General features: G+C 40.4%; 1 protein-coding gene across 1 annotated transcript; it reads left to right on the top strand.

Annotated features, from left to right (window-relative positions):
• Window positions 1–8222: 8222 nt before the first annotated feature.
• LOC114289933 (uncharacterized) lies at window positions 8223–8693 on the top strand. Its single transcript, XM_028233779.1, has one exon. The coding sequence runs from the start codon at window positions 8223–8225 to the stop codon at window positions 8691–8693; it is 471 nt and encodes a 156-aa protein (XP_028089580.1).
• The last annotated feature ends 10541 nt before the right edge of the window (window positions 8694–19234 follow it).

Below are 19234 nucleotides of genomic sequence, written 5' to 3'. Positions count from 1 at the left end.
TGTCTCGAAATGCGTGCACACGGGCACGCAAACCGAGAAAATGACAGAATGCAATCTAAGATACAACCTAGTATGCACTATGCTATGAAAATGAGATGTCTCGAAGTGCGTGCACACGGGCACGTAAACTGAGAAAATGATTGAATGCAATCTAAGATACAACCTAGTATGCACTATGCTATGAAAATGAGGTGCCTCGAAATGCGTGCACACGGGCACGCAAACCGAGGCAATGGCATACATAATGCGAATGACATGAAAATGTGATATGGGCTTATACCAACATGAGTGAGCCTCAGCCACACTCACATAGGATGCCGACGGATGAAAGTGAAGTGCCTCGAAATGCGTGCACACGGGCACGCAAACCGAGGCGATGACAAAATGCGATGCAATGACATGAAATGATGATGTGGGCTTATACCAACATGAGTGAGCCTCAGCCACACTCACATAGGATGCCGACGGATAAAAATGAGGTGCCTCGAAATGCGTGCACACGGGCACGCAAACTGAGGCGATGACAAAATGCGATGCAATGACATGAAATGATGATGTGGGCTTATACCAACATGAGTGAGCCTCAGCCACACTCACATAGGATGCCGACGGATAAAAATGAGGTGCCTCGAAATGCGTGCACACGTGCACGCAAACCGAGGCGATGACAAAATGCGATGCAATGGCATGGAAATGGCATGAAATCATTCTAATGGAATTTCAGCACTAAAATATGGGGGAAAACAGTCCCAAAATGAGGCGAAATGACACCAAATGCATGGAATTGTCCCGAAATGCGAATTTAGGCACCCGAAATGGCCTATAGCTATGCCAAACATGCACAATATGGACATGCAATGCAAATAAAGAAGCTAGACAGTCCCAAAAAAGGCACTTTCACAGTTATAAACATGGCCAAACATCAAGCATAGGTATGGCAAAAATGGCATGCAAGAATAGGGGCCAAGAGAGGGGTAATGAAGCAAGTGATATAAGCAAAATCCAAAATGAAAAATTCCCTTCTACAACACTTAAGAGGGACCAAAAATATGAATATTTACAGTATATGGAAGCCCCAAAATCAGTATACAAACATGATAGAAATCTGATGCAAAATGAGGCTCAAAAGTGGCTATAACATGAGGTATGCAAAATATTCACCAAACAGCCAAAGACCCTTAATAAAACATGTATAATGGGCCAAAATAGGACTATTTTCAGAACTGTAAAATGGCCAAAAACAAAAGTATGGTAGGCTTCCATTGCATGCAAGAATGGGGAATAAAAGAGGAGTATAAAGGTAAGTACAACATGGAAGTCCCAAATGGTGTTAAGCCCTTCTTCAATGTTGAAGAGGGCCTCAAAATAAGCCTAATATCAGTTTACAACATGCTCAAAAACAGATTACTCATGGGCCAAAAATAGCATGCAAGATTATGACATATAAGAGGATCAATGAAGCAAGTGCATCATGGAGGGCTCAAACAAGGTTGAGCCCTTAATGAAAAGTGAAAATGAGCTCAAAAGAGGTCCCCTTTCATTTAGGGCCGGAGCTTGAAACAAAAAGCATATAAGGCTTACAAATGGATCAAGAAAAAGGGTCAAAGAGGAGAAATGTTACTCACCCTTGAAGACTAAAGCTTTTGTTGCTTCTTGGATCAATTTGCAGCTCCTTTAGCCTTTGAGAAGCCTTCCTTGTTGCTGGAAATGAAGTGGTGGTGGTAGAGCTTGGTGGTGTAGAAGAAATGGTGATTAGGGACTTGGAAGTTTTCAAGGAAATGAGAGGGATAAAAATGGCTTTGTGTATGGAAGCTTGAAGAACAATTTTTCTAACCCCTACAAGTGAAGCCACCAGCTGGTTATAAGGGCCAAAAAGGGGGTGTAAAGGTGGGGGAAAAGGAGAGCAACTTTCCCCCACAAAATATCCCCCGGATATTGATATTTTCTGGGGGATAAAGCTCCACAGCTGTAAAGGGAACAGTGCAAGGAGCTCGGCCGGCCTGGTACTTTTGCTGCAGGTGGCCGGCCGGCCACACCCCCTAGCCGGCCGGCTAGGGGTCAAAAGGGTCAATCAGATTTTCTGGCCGGCCACCAATTGATGGTGTCCTCCTATGTGTGTACAACACAACCCTGTGGTTAAAAGTCCAAGAAAGTGGGTCCAAGGGGTTCAACATTAGCCCGGAAAGAGGGGTTCAAAAGGGTCAAGTGGAATTACTGGCCGGCCACCAACTTTTAGGGTCCTCCCATGTGTGTACATCACAAATATGTGGTTCAAAGTTCAAGAAAATGGGCCCAAGGTGTTCAACATTAGCCCGGAAGGAGGGGGTCAAAAGGGTCAAGTAGCATTAATGGCCGGCCACCATTTTTTAGGGTCCTCCCATGTGTGTACATCACAAATATGTGGTTCAAAGTTCAAGAAAATGGGCCCAAGGTGTTCAACATTAGCCCGGAAGTGCGAAAAACGGGCGCCGGAGGGCGTCGGAGGATGTATAACTGGTTGCTACAACAATTGCTGGCCTCCCACCCTTCAGTGACCTCCCCGGTGATAAAACAGAGGTACCTGCCAAAAATGAACGAAAATCGTTGCAAAACGAATGTTCGGGGGCCAAAACGCGCAGTTCGGGGTCCCGAAAATGGGTTGTTAAGCACCGAAAGTGGCATTCGGCCACGAAGTGGGTTTCTCAGACCCCAGTGTCCCTCAAAAGGGATTAAATAAGATGTGTGCCAAAATTTAGAGCAAACGGAGATGGTTAGGCGGTCTCGAACCGAGGCACACGGCCAACAGTCCCGAAAAACCAGAAACCGGACTCCAAAATGGGCAAAATGGCCTGCGGCCACAAAATGTAGCCCACGGCCACTAAGAGATGGTCTACTGGACCTCTCCCTCCCCTCAGGAAAAGAAACAGAGAAAACTGAGTCTGGTTCGCAAACCGAGACAAGGCACAAAAGAGGGTTCGGAAGTCCGGAGGCAGGGCTCACGGCCGCGACTCTGAAACTTCTGAACGAGCACAATATGCAGCGTCACCGAGCGCTCAATCGGTGATGTCTGAGTCTTAAGGTCGGTCAAAAATGGGGTGTCTACACCCGTGTCCCATGGCAGCGCGAAACCCGCCCGCGGCCCATGGACGGCCTGGGGCGGGCCCAGTTCAGCTCGTTGACAATGTGAATATTCATATTGACATGTTAGCATTTACATTGATAAGAGTACAAAATTGGCCCGTGGTCCATAGGCGGCCAAAAGCCCGCTCGCGGCCTGGGGCGGGCCTGGCCCGGCCCGTTGACAATGTGAATATTCACATTGACATGTTAACATTCACATTGATAGGAGTGTAAAATTAGTCCGCGCTTCGTGGCTGCCCGAAACTCGCTCATGGCTTGTGGGCCGCTCGGGGCGGGCCCGTCCCGGCCTGTTGACAGTGTGAATATTCACATTGACATGTTAACATTCACATTGATAAGAGTATAAAATTGGTCAACGGCCCAGGGTGGGCCCGACCCGGCCCGTTGACAATGTGAATATTTATATTGACATGTTAACATTTACATTGATAAGAGTGTAAAATTAGCCTGCAACCCGTAGACGGCTCGAAGCCCGACCGCAGCCCGAGGCGGGCTTGGCCCGACCCGTGACAATGTGAATATTCACATTGACATGTTAACATTAACATTGATAGGAGTGTAAAATTTGCCCGCTGCCCGAAGCTTGCCCACGGCCCGGCCCGTTGACAATGTGAATATTCACATTGACATGTTAACATACACATTGATAGGAATGTAGAATTGGCCCGCGGCCTGTGGGCTGCCCGAAGCCCGCCCACGGCCCGGGGCAGGCTCGTTTGGGTCCGGGCCCGAGCATGTCCGAGACCGTAGGCCAGGGCCTAGGCCATCACTTTGAAGCCTGGCCCATCGGCCCGCTTAAGGCCCATTCAAGGCTCGGTCCGAGGCCCAGTCCGCTCGAGGCGCAATGTCTTTTTTTGTGGAAAATAATAAAATTTTGGTAGAAAAAATTAAACAGAATTAAAAAAAAATGGCCAGGCCCGCCAAGCTCGACCTAAGCTCGAGGCTTGGCCCAGGCCCACTGGCCCGACCCGAGGCTCGATCCATCGGCCCGTCTAAAGCCCGAATACCTTTGTGCCAAGGCTAGGGCCTAGGCCTAATTCTTTGGCCCGTGGGCTGGGCTGGGCCGGGCTGGCCCGGATTTTTTCGGACACCCACGAGGCTCGATATGGGCCGGCTCGGGCCTCTACGCATTGATGATATGAACATTCACATTGACAATGTGAACATTCACATTATGGGTATTTTGGTAGTTATGTCTCCCATAGGACTTATTGAAACATAAGAAAATAATATGGACTAAATAGAATATAAGTAGATGAAAATAACATTTTGGTCTTCTTACCTCAAATAGGACTTAATGGAATAGTAAAAAAGAACGTAGGCTGCCCGAAGCCCGCCCGCGACTCGGGAAAGGCTCGTTTGGGCCCGGGCTCGAGCCTAGTCCGAGACCCTAGGCTAGGGCCTGGGCCATCACTTTGAAGCCCGGCCCGGCCCATCGGCCTGGTTAAGGCCTATTCAGGGCTCGGTCCGAGGCCCGGCCCGCGCCGAGGCCTAGTGTCTTTTTTTGTGAAAAATAATAAAATTTTGGTAGAAAAAATTAAAAAGAATTAAAAAAAATGGCCAGGCCCGCCCAAGCCCGACCCAAGCCTGAGGGTAGGCCCAGGCCCATCTGCTCGACCCACCGGCTCGGGCTCGGATCCAAAGGAGCCTGCCCGGGGCTGTGGACAGGCTTCGGGCAGCCCACGGGCCGCGGGCCAATTCTACATTCCTATCAATGTGCATGTTAACATGTCAATGTGAATATTCACATTGTCAACAGGCCGGGCCTACCCCGAGCGCGGCCAAGCTTCGGGCAGCGGGCAAATTTTACACTCCTATCAATGTTAATGTTAACATGTCAATGTGAATATTTACAATGTCACGGGTCGGGCTGCGGTCGGGCTTCGGGCCGCCCACGAGCTGCGGTCAATTTTACACTCTTATCAATGTGAATGTTAACATGTCAATGTGAATGTTCACATTGTCAACGGGCCGAGTTGGGCCCGCCTTGGGCCACTGGCCAATTTTATACGCTTATTAATGTGAATGTTAACATGTCAATGTGAATATTCAAATTGTTAACAGGCTGGGCCGGGCCCGCCCCGGGCCGCTCACGGGCCGTGGGCAGGTTTCTGGCAGCCATGGGGCTCGGGTTAATTTTACACTCCTATCAATGTGAATGTTAACATGTCAATGTAAATATTCACATTGTCAACAGGCCGGGCCGGGCCTGCCTCGGGCCCTGAGGGGGCTTTTGGCCGCCCATGGGCCGCGGGCCAATTTTATACTCTTATCAATGTGAATGTTAATATGTCAATGTGAATATTCACATTGTTAACGGGCCGGATTGGGCCCACCCCGGGCTGCCGGTGGGTTTCGCAACGCTATGGGACGCGGGCCAATTTTACACTCTTATTAATGTGAATGTTAACATGTCAATGTGAATATTCACATTGTCAACGGGGTCGGGCCCGCCCCGGCTCGCGGGCGGGTTTCGGGCTACCCACGGGCCAATTTTACATTCCTACGAATGTGAATTTTAAAATATGAATGTTCACATCATAAAATTGCTAACCGTTCAAAAAATATTTATAAGGGTATCAAAATTAAATATAAGGGCATAAGTGTTCAAGAAAATAGTGTAAATAAAAAAAAAGGACTTTATGGAATAAAACTATACGTACATGGGACTAAATGGGTTAAAAATTCCTTCATGGACTTCTTGGGTTAAAACACTTCTAAATGAGATTTATCAATAAAAATCCCTTAAAATAATTAAAATATTGTGCAAAAAATAAAATAAAACAAAATTTTATTTAATCTAGCTAAAAATAATTAAAATATTAAAGCTATGTTTAATATTACTATTACTTAGTAAATAATTGAAAAGGATAAAATAGTCATTTGAGCATTTATCCTTCTCCATAATATCCCAAACAAACATTGGATAACTAAAATAGTCTAATCCAGACATCTAACCCCATGACTAAACATACATAGAATACAAATTAGTCTAACCAAATAGTCCAGGACAATGTATCCCAGAACTAATAGTCCCTTGGATTACAATCTCCCCTTATCCAGTCTGTCCAAACAAACGCACCCTAGGGGTGTACATGGATCAGATTGTTTTGATTTTAGATTTTAGAGTAAACGAGGAACTGAACTGGTTCTTATGGTTCTAAAAACATTAGAACAGTAATCAAACATTTGAACAAGAATTAGATTATATAAACTGGTTTGGTTCAATTTGGTTTTTCCATTCTATAAATTTTATATAATAATAAATATGATGCATATTTTATGTTTGTAAACAAACTAACAATAACTAGTTAAAAAATTCTCCGGTGTGTAATGCACGCCATATACAACCCTAACACGAAATTACGTAAGTTTGTTACGAACTTACATAAGTAATCTCACAAAAATGTGTAAATTGACCACAAATTCGTATAAATTCACATGATTTTGTGAATTTAGGCGAATTTGTGTTCAATTTACACATTTTTGTAAGATCATAAATTCGTGAAAACTTACGTAATACGGTGTGCATTGCACACAAAGTATTTCCCTAATTAGTTTGGTTAAGTTAGAATTTATCAATTTCACAATGAAGATTAATATTCAAATCTTATTAAAAAAAAAAATTATATTTTAAATTTTACATTTAAAAATCACTTCAATAGTTTTGAAAAAAAAAAAAAAAAAGAGTGACTTGCTTTGATATCAATTGAAAAATCTAAAAACTCTCAAGATATTGATTTGTGATTATATTTCAATTTTAAATAATGAATGACAATCTCAATCAAACAATCAATGATAAATCAACACAACCATTTAACGTGAAAAAATTACAATTGGAGTGCCTCCAATTGTGATAAAAAAACTACGTGCCAAAGCTACAAAACAATTCACTAAGAAGACAAAAAAGAATTACACAAGTTTACTCTCAATTACCTAGCGAATCCATGCCCAAATTTAACCGACCCTAATGTGCATCTTCTACCACCGTCTTCACCTCGGAATTGTCTCGTCCAATGTTGAATCCACAATGCCGATGTCGAATCTACGATGATGAGCCACTCTGGAATCCACTAAAGTTTTAGGTCCAAGTTCTCCAGAATCTACTAAAGAACAACTCTCTCTTTTGTAAATAAAAGAAAATAAGCAAACCCTTGATGATGTTGATATGAAGTTCACGAATCCATTGATCACTCTTAAATCATCAAGGAAACATTCATAAAGCACCCTCCAATATTGAACACTTTGTTTATTCTTCATTTTTGAAAATTTCAATGGCTCAAACCCTAGTAACAGCAAACTGCACAGTTTATAGTAAACTAATCGTGTAGACCGCTCGAGCGCACATTTCATCGCTCGAGTGGTGTGACTAAAGGCGGTGCGAAACATATAGGTTGACTGCTCGAGCGACCACTTCATGGCTCGAGCAAACTCATTAAAATGAGGGCCTATCACTTGAGCCAAGACTCCATTGCTCGAGCGCATATACGATAGTCTCAGAAGTTTGGATGCTTTGCAAAAGTACTAGATGATGTCATTCACCGCTCGAGCACACAAACGATCACTCAAGCGGCCAAATAATTTCGATTACATTTTTTTCTTTGGGGGGAACTGTCCCTCAACCCCGCCATGGAGCGCTGTCCTTTGAACCCCTGCGAGTTGACCAGTTAGTTTGACCCTAGTACTTAATCAGCGAAGTGGCAAACATGAAGGGATTAAGATTACAAACTCCTTTGCGAGGCACAATTCGGGTTGGATTCACATCTAAACACTCATAGCCTTACTAAAACAAAAGAGCGAACAAAATTACAACTGAAAGAATTTTTATCAAACGTGATTGCCATTTACAAAAACCTAACAATACCATCTTTCAATTTCTATAGAAATTTGATTCAATCCCAAGACAAAACCATATTGGCTATTAAACGCAGCTCCTGGATTCTTTTGTTTGATCCTGAAGCTTGTGTACCCAATATTGAATTTCTGTGAGAAGTGGGTATGCCAAATGAGAAAAATTTTATTTGTTAAGGAACACATGTCGATCTCGAGGTTTCATGTTGAATGTTGTTACCTTTAGAAGGATTGTGGAAGAGGTAGATAAAATGGGTTTTAATCCTTGTAAATTGAATTTTGTGTTAGCAATTCATTTATTGAAGTCAATAAGTAAATCAACATGGGGGAAGAAGGTTGAGGTTTATAAGAAGTGGGGTTGGTCTGGGGATGAGATTCTTGAGGCTTTTGGGAAACACCCCTTGTTTATTATAGTGTCTGAGAACAAGATCATGAGAGTGGTGGATTTTTTTGTCAATAAAATTGGTTGGGAGTCCTCACTTATTGCAAGAAAGCCGGTACTGGTGTCACTGAGCTTAGAGAAAAGGACTGTTCTGTGGTGGGCAGTTTATGAAATTTTGTTATCGAAAGGTTTGATTAAGAGCAACAATAATAGCTTAACAAATATGTTGGTATCTCCTGAAAAATGCTTCCTAAAGAAGTTTGTGAACTGTCATGAGGAAGAAGCTCCCAAGCTATTGAAATTGTACAAGGAAAAGTTGGCTCTTGCAAAACAATTATGATTTGGTCTGCTGATGAGACTGGATTGGCTAAGGATGTTTTCCTTTGATGTCGACTCAACATACAGTTGCTCTTTTCTTCTGATTCTCATGATTTAACTGTGGTTATTGAATTCTCTCATTTTGAATACAATGGGGTTATCAATTAAAATTTGTCATCTGTAAGCACATTTCAGTTCTTTGTTTTCACTCTGACAAATGGTATTGAAGTTTCACATTGATGCATTGAATGTTGATCATTTTGGAATGGCTTGAGTCTTGAATCAGTGTACCAATATATGTTCATCTAGGTAATTATATATAACTAATACCTACGTATGTATATATTTTGTTTATGCATTACCATATTGTTTGTGTACAGGGGACCTATTTCTTTTTCTAAGGCTTACATTGGTTTATTTTTCCCTTTTTCTTTGTATTCAGTTTATAATCAAGTTTCAAATTGGCAACTTATAAAAGATCCTTTTTTTTTTCCCTTTGCGTTTCGCTTTGATGTTCCATATTTCATATTCATATGGCCATTTGATTTGGTATAATTGGTATTCTGTCGGAATCGTTTAGCAACAAGAGTCTACCTTTATCGAAGGAAATGCATGGCTTCGGATTTTTGCCCTATTTGCAACAAATATCCAGAGACAGTTGAACACCTATTGTTTGATTGTGACTGGACCAAAGCTATTTGGTTTGGAAGTAATTTAAGACTTAAAATCGACCAAGGTTCAATCTCTAATGTGGCCATGATTGAGTTTATCTTCAACAGCACTCCGGTGGACACTGGTGCAACTATTCAAAAAACTACCCAAGCGTGGGATTGGATGAGTTCCATGACCTCTCACATCTCCGCGAACCACTAGTTGCCACCCCTGTTTATGTGCCACAAGGTGGTTCTAATCATAAATGGGAGCCTCCTCTTAAGGGTCTTTGCGAATTCAATTGCGATGTTGCAGTCAAGAAAGGCCTTTCAAAAGGCCTTCATTCAATGCATCATTTTTTTAAAATCCCTCTCCCCTAATGGAGAAAGTACAAGCCTCAAATGGCTGTTAATATCATCATATGACCCACCTTGTTTATGCTAAATCATTAGTCTAATTCACTCACCAAATTATTTAGGATTTATTTATCAATAAATGCAAAACACAGTTGTGACAAAATACAATATACGAAGAGATTTGTGATTGCAATCATTTTAATTGTGAATTTAAACAATTTCCTTTTAAAGATTATTCAATTCTAAGATTAGTATGGCTGGTTTGTCCAATACAACACATTCTTTGACAAAATTTTGTAGTTAATTTTTAGATTAATGATTTAAAAAGCTTTGAATAAATTATAAAAATGTTTGAAATAGGTTTTGGAGGGCATGCAAAAAAAAAATGAAAACATTTGATATATAATTTTAAAAGTAAAATTTTGTAGTGTAAAACCCAAAACTCAATTCGAAATCTTCAAAAATTTTAAAAAGTGACATTGCCTACAAGTGTTGTCCTTCAAAATTTAATGGTTTGTGTAAGGGTTTTAAAAATTTAATCCATTCTTTTGTTAAAAAATCATTGCTAATTACATATTTAAAACACATTGTACTATATAAAGAGTATTAATCTACTTGATGTTGATGGTATGAAATCATACCAAACAAATTTTTTTTCCCCTTCTAAAAGCTCTTAAATTGTGTTGGAGAAATTAATTGACTTTTTGTATAAGTTTCTATAATTTTTCAAAGGAAAATTGCACATCAGTGGTAAATTTACAAAGTATTTATAAATTCATAGAAAAATTTATGATTTTAATTATTAAAGTTGATAAAATTTATCATTAATTTGAAATTGTTTTTGAAAATTATCAATTTTTAGTTACACCACTTGTGAAATTTTATAAGTTTACAAATATTTCAAAATATTCAAATAATTTTATAGGTTTATAAGAAATAAGCAACGTTATCGCAAAAACAAAATAAAAAAAGGAGTAAAGTATAAAAAAAGGGGTAAATTACATTGATCTCTATGAAATTTGGAGAAAATACAACAAACTTCACAAGTTTAGTGTAATTACGTTAAAATTTCTACAAATTTTAATTCACATAATACTTTGCTCCCTTTTCATCAATAATACATTAATGATATGTACGAGACAATGACATTATCATATCTTTTATAATAAAATATATATATTTTTTCATTTATTTTTTCTTCACACTATTTGCATTAGTTTCGATAAATTTTAGGAGCCGCTATTTCCACTCTACTTTGCTTCAAATATAATTTTTTTTGTCATTATTATACATAATTATATTAATATCCTTTCACACAAAATACACCCCCTAAAAAAAAAAAAAATCAAAATTCAAGAATATTAACTATATATAACAAGGATAAAGAAGAGAGTATATTTAAAGTAAAGTAGAGTGAGAATAGTGATTTCCATAATTTAACGTTACTAAAAGAAAGTTAATATAATTATGTTAAAACTATAACGCTACTTGTACTTTCACCAAATTTTAAGGTGCTCAGTGTAATTTACCTTAAAAAAAAAGAATTAAGCAAACAGCTAATTCTCTACTCGGGCTAAGGACAACTATGTATAATCAGGACAACTTTAGGGTTCATGAAAGAACAGGGTTTTAGAGGGGAAAAGTTCCAAGATTGTGAAGATTTCCTCTATTGAACAGGTAATTCTCTACTCCTTGGGCTAAAATTTCAATCAATGTCTAGGTTAATTTGCAAAACTTTACACCATGTAAGGTCTTCTGTTCGAGCTTGTTCATCAACTTACAATAATCTCAATTTTAGTGATAAGAACATGAGACAATAGAGAATGCATCATTCCTCAGACAACACCACCAGTAATAACACATCAAACCCTGTTGATCACCGAGATCCACTGAATCAAGGAAAGTCTTCCGAAGAAGAAGACTATATGGTCAAAAGCATTAAGAAAATCAAAAGCTCTGACTTCGATAAGGAAACTAATGTGGATAATGTAGCTGATATGGATATGAAAATATCAAAAGAAGATTTTGGTGACCAACAACTCCCAGCTTTGGGTCTTCCTCCTCCCAAATCTTTCAAAGAAGCTCTGGCCATTGTCAGAAATTGTGATTATACTTTCGATAGTAGAGTGGAAATCCTCTCGTCAGATGAGGAAGACGATGATGTTCAAGAGGGTCAATCTAAGACCCAAGGCATCTACCCTGAGCTTTGATGACTTCCCAAAATCTCTCTACCTAAGAAGCTTCTGGTGAAGATTAGAAAACCATGGAAAAATGCACTAATCATTCGACTGTTGGGAAAAAATATTGGTTACAAAATGCTTTGCTCCAGAGTAAAAAATATCTGGGTCTTCAGGGAGAATTTAACCTGGGAAGTAACTATTTCCTCTTTAAATTCTCTGAATAGACAGATTGTACTAAAGCCTTCACGGGGGTTCCATGGATCATTATGGATCACTATCTGACTGTGAGAAGGTGGGAACCAAATTTTAAACCATCGGAAGCTTTTGAAACCACAATCGCCGTTTGGGTTCGGTTTCCTGAGCTTCTGATTGAATACTACCAAGAGAAAGTCCTATTTGCGATTGCCAAAGCTATTGACAAACCACTCAAATTGATTGGACCACTGCGATGGCTACGAGAGGAAAGTTTGCTCCTTCTGTGAAGAAATGAATCTTAAACCTCTAAAACCAAAATTCATATTGGAAGGTAAACTTTACAATGTTGACTATGAGTCCCTTCACTTATTCTGCTTCCTTTGTGGGCGCATTGATCATAGAAAGGAAGCTTGTAGATTCAAGGCCTTAATGCTCTACTAGCGGAGAAAAATCTAGCCGTTTTTGACAATAGAACTTCTGACCACCAAACAGTGCAGGCTAATAGTCACCCGTAATAAGAGCATGAGGAAGATGAAACATTTGGCCCATGGATGCTTGTGATTAAGCGTTATAGGAAAACAACCCAACCCAAAAGGACACAAGATTCATTTGGCCCAATTACCACAAACAATTTATTTAGATATTTGGAAGAGGGCCCTGTAGACCGCCTTGAACTCGCTCCGCGCGCCCTCCCTTTCGGAGAGGGCGCGAATTGGGTTCTTAGCTACTACAGTTCAGACTCCTGTCACGGTTCTGAATCTAATCTCACAAACTGCAATGTAAGACTGATAAATCACCAAAGAGTTCAATCCAGCAAATCATTTTGGAAAATCAGATTTTGAATAAAAAATGCCAAACTGGACTGCTTTGCTAGATTACAAAGTCGCCATCTAAATATTTTGTTTTGAGAAATTTAGGAAACCCTGACTCGTGCCAAAGGCCACGTGTCCGTCATCATCAAAGTTGCCTCGGCTCGGGTACTTGGGTACGAGAGGGGAAGGTCCTAAAATGAGCACCCCCACTCGCCCGATCAAAGGATTGGCCTCTACTAAACATGATATGTTGTTTTTGAAAACACATGTGTTCTTATTCTGATTTATTAGCTAACTTACTATGTGATGCGCACAGCATATAAGTATAAACTAAATCGCTCGATTTGGAACAAAACATCTCACGTTTGTTTTTCGAAAATGGTTTGAAGATGCTACTCGCAAGTAGGTTAAAATGCAGATTTGCCACCAAACAAGGTGGGCTTAAAACATGATGATTTGCTATTTCAAGTGGGCTTAAAACTCACATTTTGATGAATTGTTTCAAGCAATGAAGCCTTCATCCACAGGCATTCATGCAGTTAATCACTTAAGCGCATAGCCTCATGGAAAGCATGCTGTCATGGCAGTCACTTACACACATGCAAGGATGCTAAAGCGAAAACACTTACAGTGTACTCCGAGCCAAAGCAAAAAACTAGTTAGAAATCATGCATGATCCTAGCTATGTCAACAATGCCTAATGCAACACATGAAAAATGTGACTAAGTAGGCTCGGCTATCTAAAATGGTATATGAATGCAACACTTGATAACATACTGTTAAACACGTATTTCAAGTAAATGTATTGAAATACAATGCAGTTTGAATGATGCGCAGAGCCCGGTGCATGCAAGACGAATAAATGATGCACGCATGCAAGCATAAGGTATGCTAATCGAAAATATGCCCTAATCTAACCACTGAAAGCGGATAAATAAAAGGGAGAAAGACGTGGGGTTGGAAGACATTCACACACGCACGCACCCTTATTATAACATTATGCCCTCTCGACGGAGGGTCCGAATGAAAGCTAAGCTATTCTAAGCTAAGCTACTTAACTAATCTAATAAAGATAATTTAGACTAATTATTACAGAACAATAAAGAAATAACTAAACTAAGCTACTTAATTATTACAACACTTAATTAATTAACAAATTAATTAAATTACAAATTCAAGCTAATGAACAAATAAAGCTTTAAACTAAGCTGCTCCAGCTCCGTTTGAAGATGTTGAACATGCATGCATGCATTCGGTTTCTTGCCCTGAAAAGCTCTCCGATTGCTCGCTTGAGGCTCTGTTTGTAGGGTATCCTTGAGAACTTGCTGCTGGATCTTACCAAAACCATACTGGGGAGTGCACCAGTGGCCTGCCGGCCATGAAAGGTGGCTGTCGGCCACTTGCCGGCCAAGAGTGGGCCTATATCGGCCAAGGATGGAGGGGTGCCGGCCATCAACGTGGCACTGCCGGCCACTGGTGTGCTGTGACACCATTCTACAACAGAGCATAAAAATAGAGGAAATGGAGGGTCTCCCTAGGGCATGTATATACTGTGCCACTTCATATCACTTCAAAACATAAATAGACAGGCATTATTGGATCTAAGACCATCAATCAAGCATGTAATGCATGTTGGCCAAAGATTCAATCTTGTACACATTCAATGAATGCACAACAAACAAGACACTAAGACCACGACCTTATCATGAGTGATCAAAGGCAATGGAGACAAAGGGGATTGGCTCACTTTCATCACTTTGAGTATGAAGTGGGCTAATCTGCCTTGTGTTCAACGTAACGCCCGGTTGAACACGATGCAATGCACACAAACAACATGTTATGCAAACAATCATGCTAATCCTGACATGTCAAGATGGCATGCATGAGACTCTATCATGCAAGCAATGCATGCAAGACATGTTAAGGGGCCAAGAGCACTAAAGCAAGTGAAGAACATTACACATGAGGCATGCAATACAAAGCACAAATGACCAAACCAACTCTGGACAAAGCTCAATCATGCCAAAATAATGGTCTAAACATGCTGAAATGGGAGCTCAAAATGCTAGAAGAACATGCACTCATGTTGGCCTATAAGCAAGGCATAATACACAACCCTCAAAAGCTATGAAGAAGTGAAGTATATGAGAGTGTGACTACACTATATGTATTGAAATTACATACTAAATGGTGCCATACCATGCAAACATCACATGCATAACATATCAAAGGTCTCAAAACTCAAAGCTAATCAAGGCCCTTTACACTACAACCATACTAAGCAATGCTCAAATGACCTTGACCATTAAAAACAGACCTAAGGCAGGTCAAAACAGTAGCAAAAACATGCTAGACTTGCAGCATAGATGGCAAGAAAGATGTGCTCATGTATTGGCTCACAAACAAAGCATAATGCTCAACTTTTCAAAAGCATTGAAAGAGTGATTTAAGTGAAAGTATGGCAAAGATATAAGCTCTGAAATTACCTACCAAATGATGCCATATCATGCACACATCACAAATATAGCATGCTAAGGGTCTCAAAACTCAAGACTAGTGAAGCCAATTACATTATAACTATACAAAGCTAAGCATGAATGACCAAAACCACTCAAATCAGACCTAAAACATGTTAAATCAAAGCCAAAAATGTGTTGGAGTAGAGCATACACATGCTAGATCAATAGGCTAAAACACCAAATACACTAGGTTAGTGAACAAAATTGCACTACAAGTGCAAGAAGCATGCAAGAGGCAACCAAACCAACCCAAATCAGAGTTATGACATGGAAAATAATGGCTAAAAACATGCTGAAATGGAGCCAATTCAAGGCACAAAGACATGCTACTTTGCAAGGCTACAAGTAGGATTACACTACAAGTATATGAAACATGCAAGAGGTGACCAAGACAGCCCAAAATAGAGTTATGGCAGGTCTAAAAATTCACAAAAATGAGCCTAAACAAAACCTCTAAGAAGTAGAAACACATGCTCATTTGATGGGCTAACAAAACATGCAAGCAAGACAAGAGGAGGGGGGACCACCCCCACCCATTTGGGACCTCAAAACTACTTTTCCACCACTAAAATTCCTCTAAGTTTCAGTGGTGAGAAGGCCAAAAAGAGATGGTCTCAAAGGCCTTAAAAGATGGCACAAAACATGGCAAAACAAGCCACCAAAGGGGGTAAACCACCCCTAACTCAAACAAAGCCTTAAACAACCATTTTAAGCACTTAAATATAGAACTTTTTTTAGTTGAAAGCAAGGCCTAAAGTAGCATGCAAAGGGGGCCAAATATGTAACCAAAACAAAGCTTAAAAGGGGGAATAGGACTCACCCTTGAAGAACAATAAGAACAACAGCTTCTTGAGCCCCAAACTAACTTTTAGAACTCAAATACACCCTGCAAGAACCTCAGCAACAAAGATGGTGGTGTTTGGCTAGGAGTCTCCTTGCAAAAGTGTGAAGAAAGCTCACCTTCTAGCACTAAAAGAGAAGAGAAAGAGGATTCTAGAGAGAGAGAATGGAAAATTGCTCAAAATTCTAGAGAGAGAGGATTCTAGAGTGAGAAGCTCCCAAATTTTCTAACCCTTGAATATGAGAGAAAATGGCTCATATATACAAGAGCTTTGGCTAAAAATATCAATCCAGAAATATCTAGAGCAGTATGGGACACAACTGGAGGTAAAAATCTGGAAAAATATGAGACTTATCATTGTTGGCCGGCAGGGGATCATTTGTGGCCAGCAAGAATCATCAATGGCCGGCACTGCATCATTCATGGCCGGCACCCTTCACTAGTGGCCGGCAGAGAAAATCTGCTCTCTAGGTCCAACTTCAAATGGTGGTGGCCTCACATCAAAATCTCCTTCATCTGGACTCCTTTGTAGGTCATTCTTGTGTCCAAATTGAAGCCCCGGAAGTAAGCTTTCCAATGGTGGTGGCCTCACATCAAAATTCCAACTGTGCTAAGAGATATCCCTCTTTTCGTGAAGCCGCTCAGTTTTGATCCTACCCGGATTGATGCCCAACTTTAACCAGCCATATCTCCCCCATTCAGACTCGGCTTTAGGAGATTCTTGAGTGTAAAATGAATCCCCGGAAGTGTTCTTTCCAATGGTGGTGTCCCCATAGATGAAATCCATGTATACAAATGGATAGGCCTAATTTAGCGAGTGCTGCTCGACTCTCTCTTAGCGGTTTATGACTATCTTCTTCCCCAACTAGGTTTCTTCCCTCTCCTCCAATTTTCTTCAACTCCAAACCCCTAAGTAAGGTGTTTTGAAAGATTTTTCAAAGATTTCATCTCTCTCTCATTCATTTCCACTTTGTACTTGCTCAGTTTACCGAAACGCGCAACATTTAACGAAATGTGAGCCTCGGAGCATCGCAGAAACATTTTTCAAAATATTTTGAAAGAGAGGGTTTTAAGATTCAAAATATTTTTTAGTCCAAAAATGGGGTGTGTGGTTTGGATTTGACACTCTCCTTGCCGAAGAAACCGAACCTTTGCTCTGCACATCTTTCATTACCAAGTAAACAATTAGTAGCGCCCAAGTCTTAAGGGCGGTAAAAAATGGGGTGTCTACAGGCCCAGATAGTCAAGTTAATACTCACAGGGGCAAGAAGAACAATAAACTTGGAGTGCATGAGGCCCAAGGTGAGCCTAGTCTCCTAATAGGCCCAAATCAAGCTAATGACGCTAAAGGAAAAGCCAAAATAGGGACGAATCACATTAGAGCAAAGGAACCAGATACACATGTGAGGCATCAATCTGTCTGGAAGAAAATGAGGGAAAGCTCTATATCACACGCCAAAGATTTCAATATAGAGAATCCACTCTGTGAAGAAGTCAAGGTGAGAAATCACTCCAGTGGAAATCAATTGCCATAGAGTACTTCTGACATGATCTATAAGTTGGAAAACACCCTAGGCCAATAAGACTCAACCATGGTCGAAATTAACTCACCCCTTGTATCTGCAAACATACCAGAATCCACTTCCACTCCCAAGGCTTTAACACCATTGCATCAAGACAAAGAACCACCAGACCCAGGTGAAGCAAACAATGGAAGGGGAAGGCAACAAGAAACCAAAGGAATCAATGAAAGAGGTGACAGTATATCGGAACCAGACCCATAATGTGAGTCTATTGTTAGAACCAGGGAGCGAAGCAATTCACCTAGTCACTTTCGCTTGGTGGATAGAACAACTCCGATTGAGAATTGAGCCAAACTGGGCAGACCCCCACCTGACGTCATTTCACTCGTTCCAGCTAGTCTCCATGAGATTAGAACAAGCAGATCGGTGGAGGATACACCACATCGTTAAAGATCTGGTAACTGACTCCTCCCTCCATTACCCATTTATGGATTTATTACGACTTCTTTTATGGAATTACTGCGGAGCTGGCAATAATACTTTTAAAAGAAATCTTGTGGAAATCATTTGGGCCCATAAACCTGAGATCGTAATTCTGATGGAGACTAAAGTGACTTTTAGCAAAATGGGTAATTTCTTCAATAGATTGGGCTTTACAGCCTCATCCATTGTAGATCCCATTAGAAGAGTATGAGGGATATGGATCATCTGGGACACAAATTAGGTAAATGTTAGGGCTTTCTTAGTTAGTTCTCAGGCTATCCATGCAACTATACACAAAGAAGACTATGAAGAATGGGTCCTTGCTGCTGTTTATGTAAGCCCAAACCCAGTTATGAGGAAGCATCTGTGGGTTGATCTGGAGAATGTGGCAGACAACATGGATAAACCATGGCTAGTAGCTGGGGACTTTAATGACTATACAAGCCAAGGAGAAAGAAGCTTCACCCATCTTAGAGTTCAGCCAGAACTCAAAACTTTTTAGAACAGATTAACAACTGCAATTTGATTGACTTGGGAAGCTCTGGTCCTAAGATGACCTGGACTAACAATAGACAAGGTTTGGCTAATACTATGGAGAGACTTGATAGAGCTCTTAGTAATCTAGAATGAAGAACAATGTTTCCATAAGCCACTATTAGAGTTCTTTCCCGAACCTATTCAGATCACTCACCCCTTGTAATCTACACCCAAGGTATGCATACTCTTAATCCCTCTAATAGGCCCTTTAGATTTGAAGCTACATGGATATCCCATCCTGGCCGTATAGATATTGTTAATTCCACCTGGACTGATATGAACAACAACCTCCATGATTCTACAGTTGAATTCACAAGTAGAGTTAAAGAGTGGAACAAAGAGGTTTTTGGGAATATTTTTAAAAGGAAAAGACATCTTCTTGCACGGATTGAGGGCATTCAAACAACATTAGCTGCTAACTTTTCCCACAATTTGCTTGTTCTTGAAAACGATCTTATAAAACAAT

The sequence above is a fragment of the Camellia sinensis genome, chromosome 4 (genome assembly GCF_055761805.1).
Source record: "Camellia sinensis isolate YWXY chromosome 4, ASM5576180v1, whole genome shotgun sequence".
Taxonomy (NCBI): domain Eukaryota; kingdom Viridiplantae; phylum Streptophyta; class Magnoliopsida; order Ericales; family Theaceae; genus Camellia; species Camellia sinensis.
This window is presented reverse-complemented; position numbering and strand designations above follow the sequence as displayed.

Coding starts and splice junctions, on each gene's coding strand:
- LOC114289933 (XM_028233779.1), top strand. CDS start 8,223: ATGGGTTTTAATCCTTGTAAATTGAATTTTGTGTTAGCAATTCATTTA.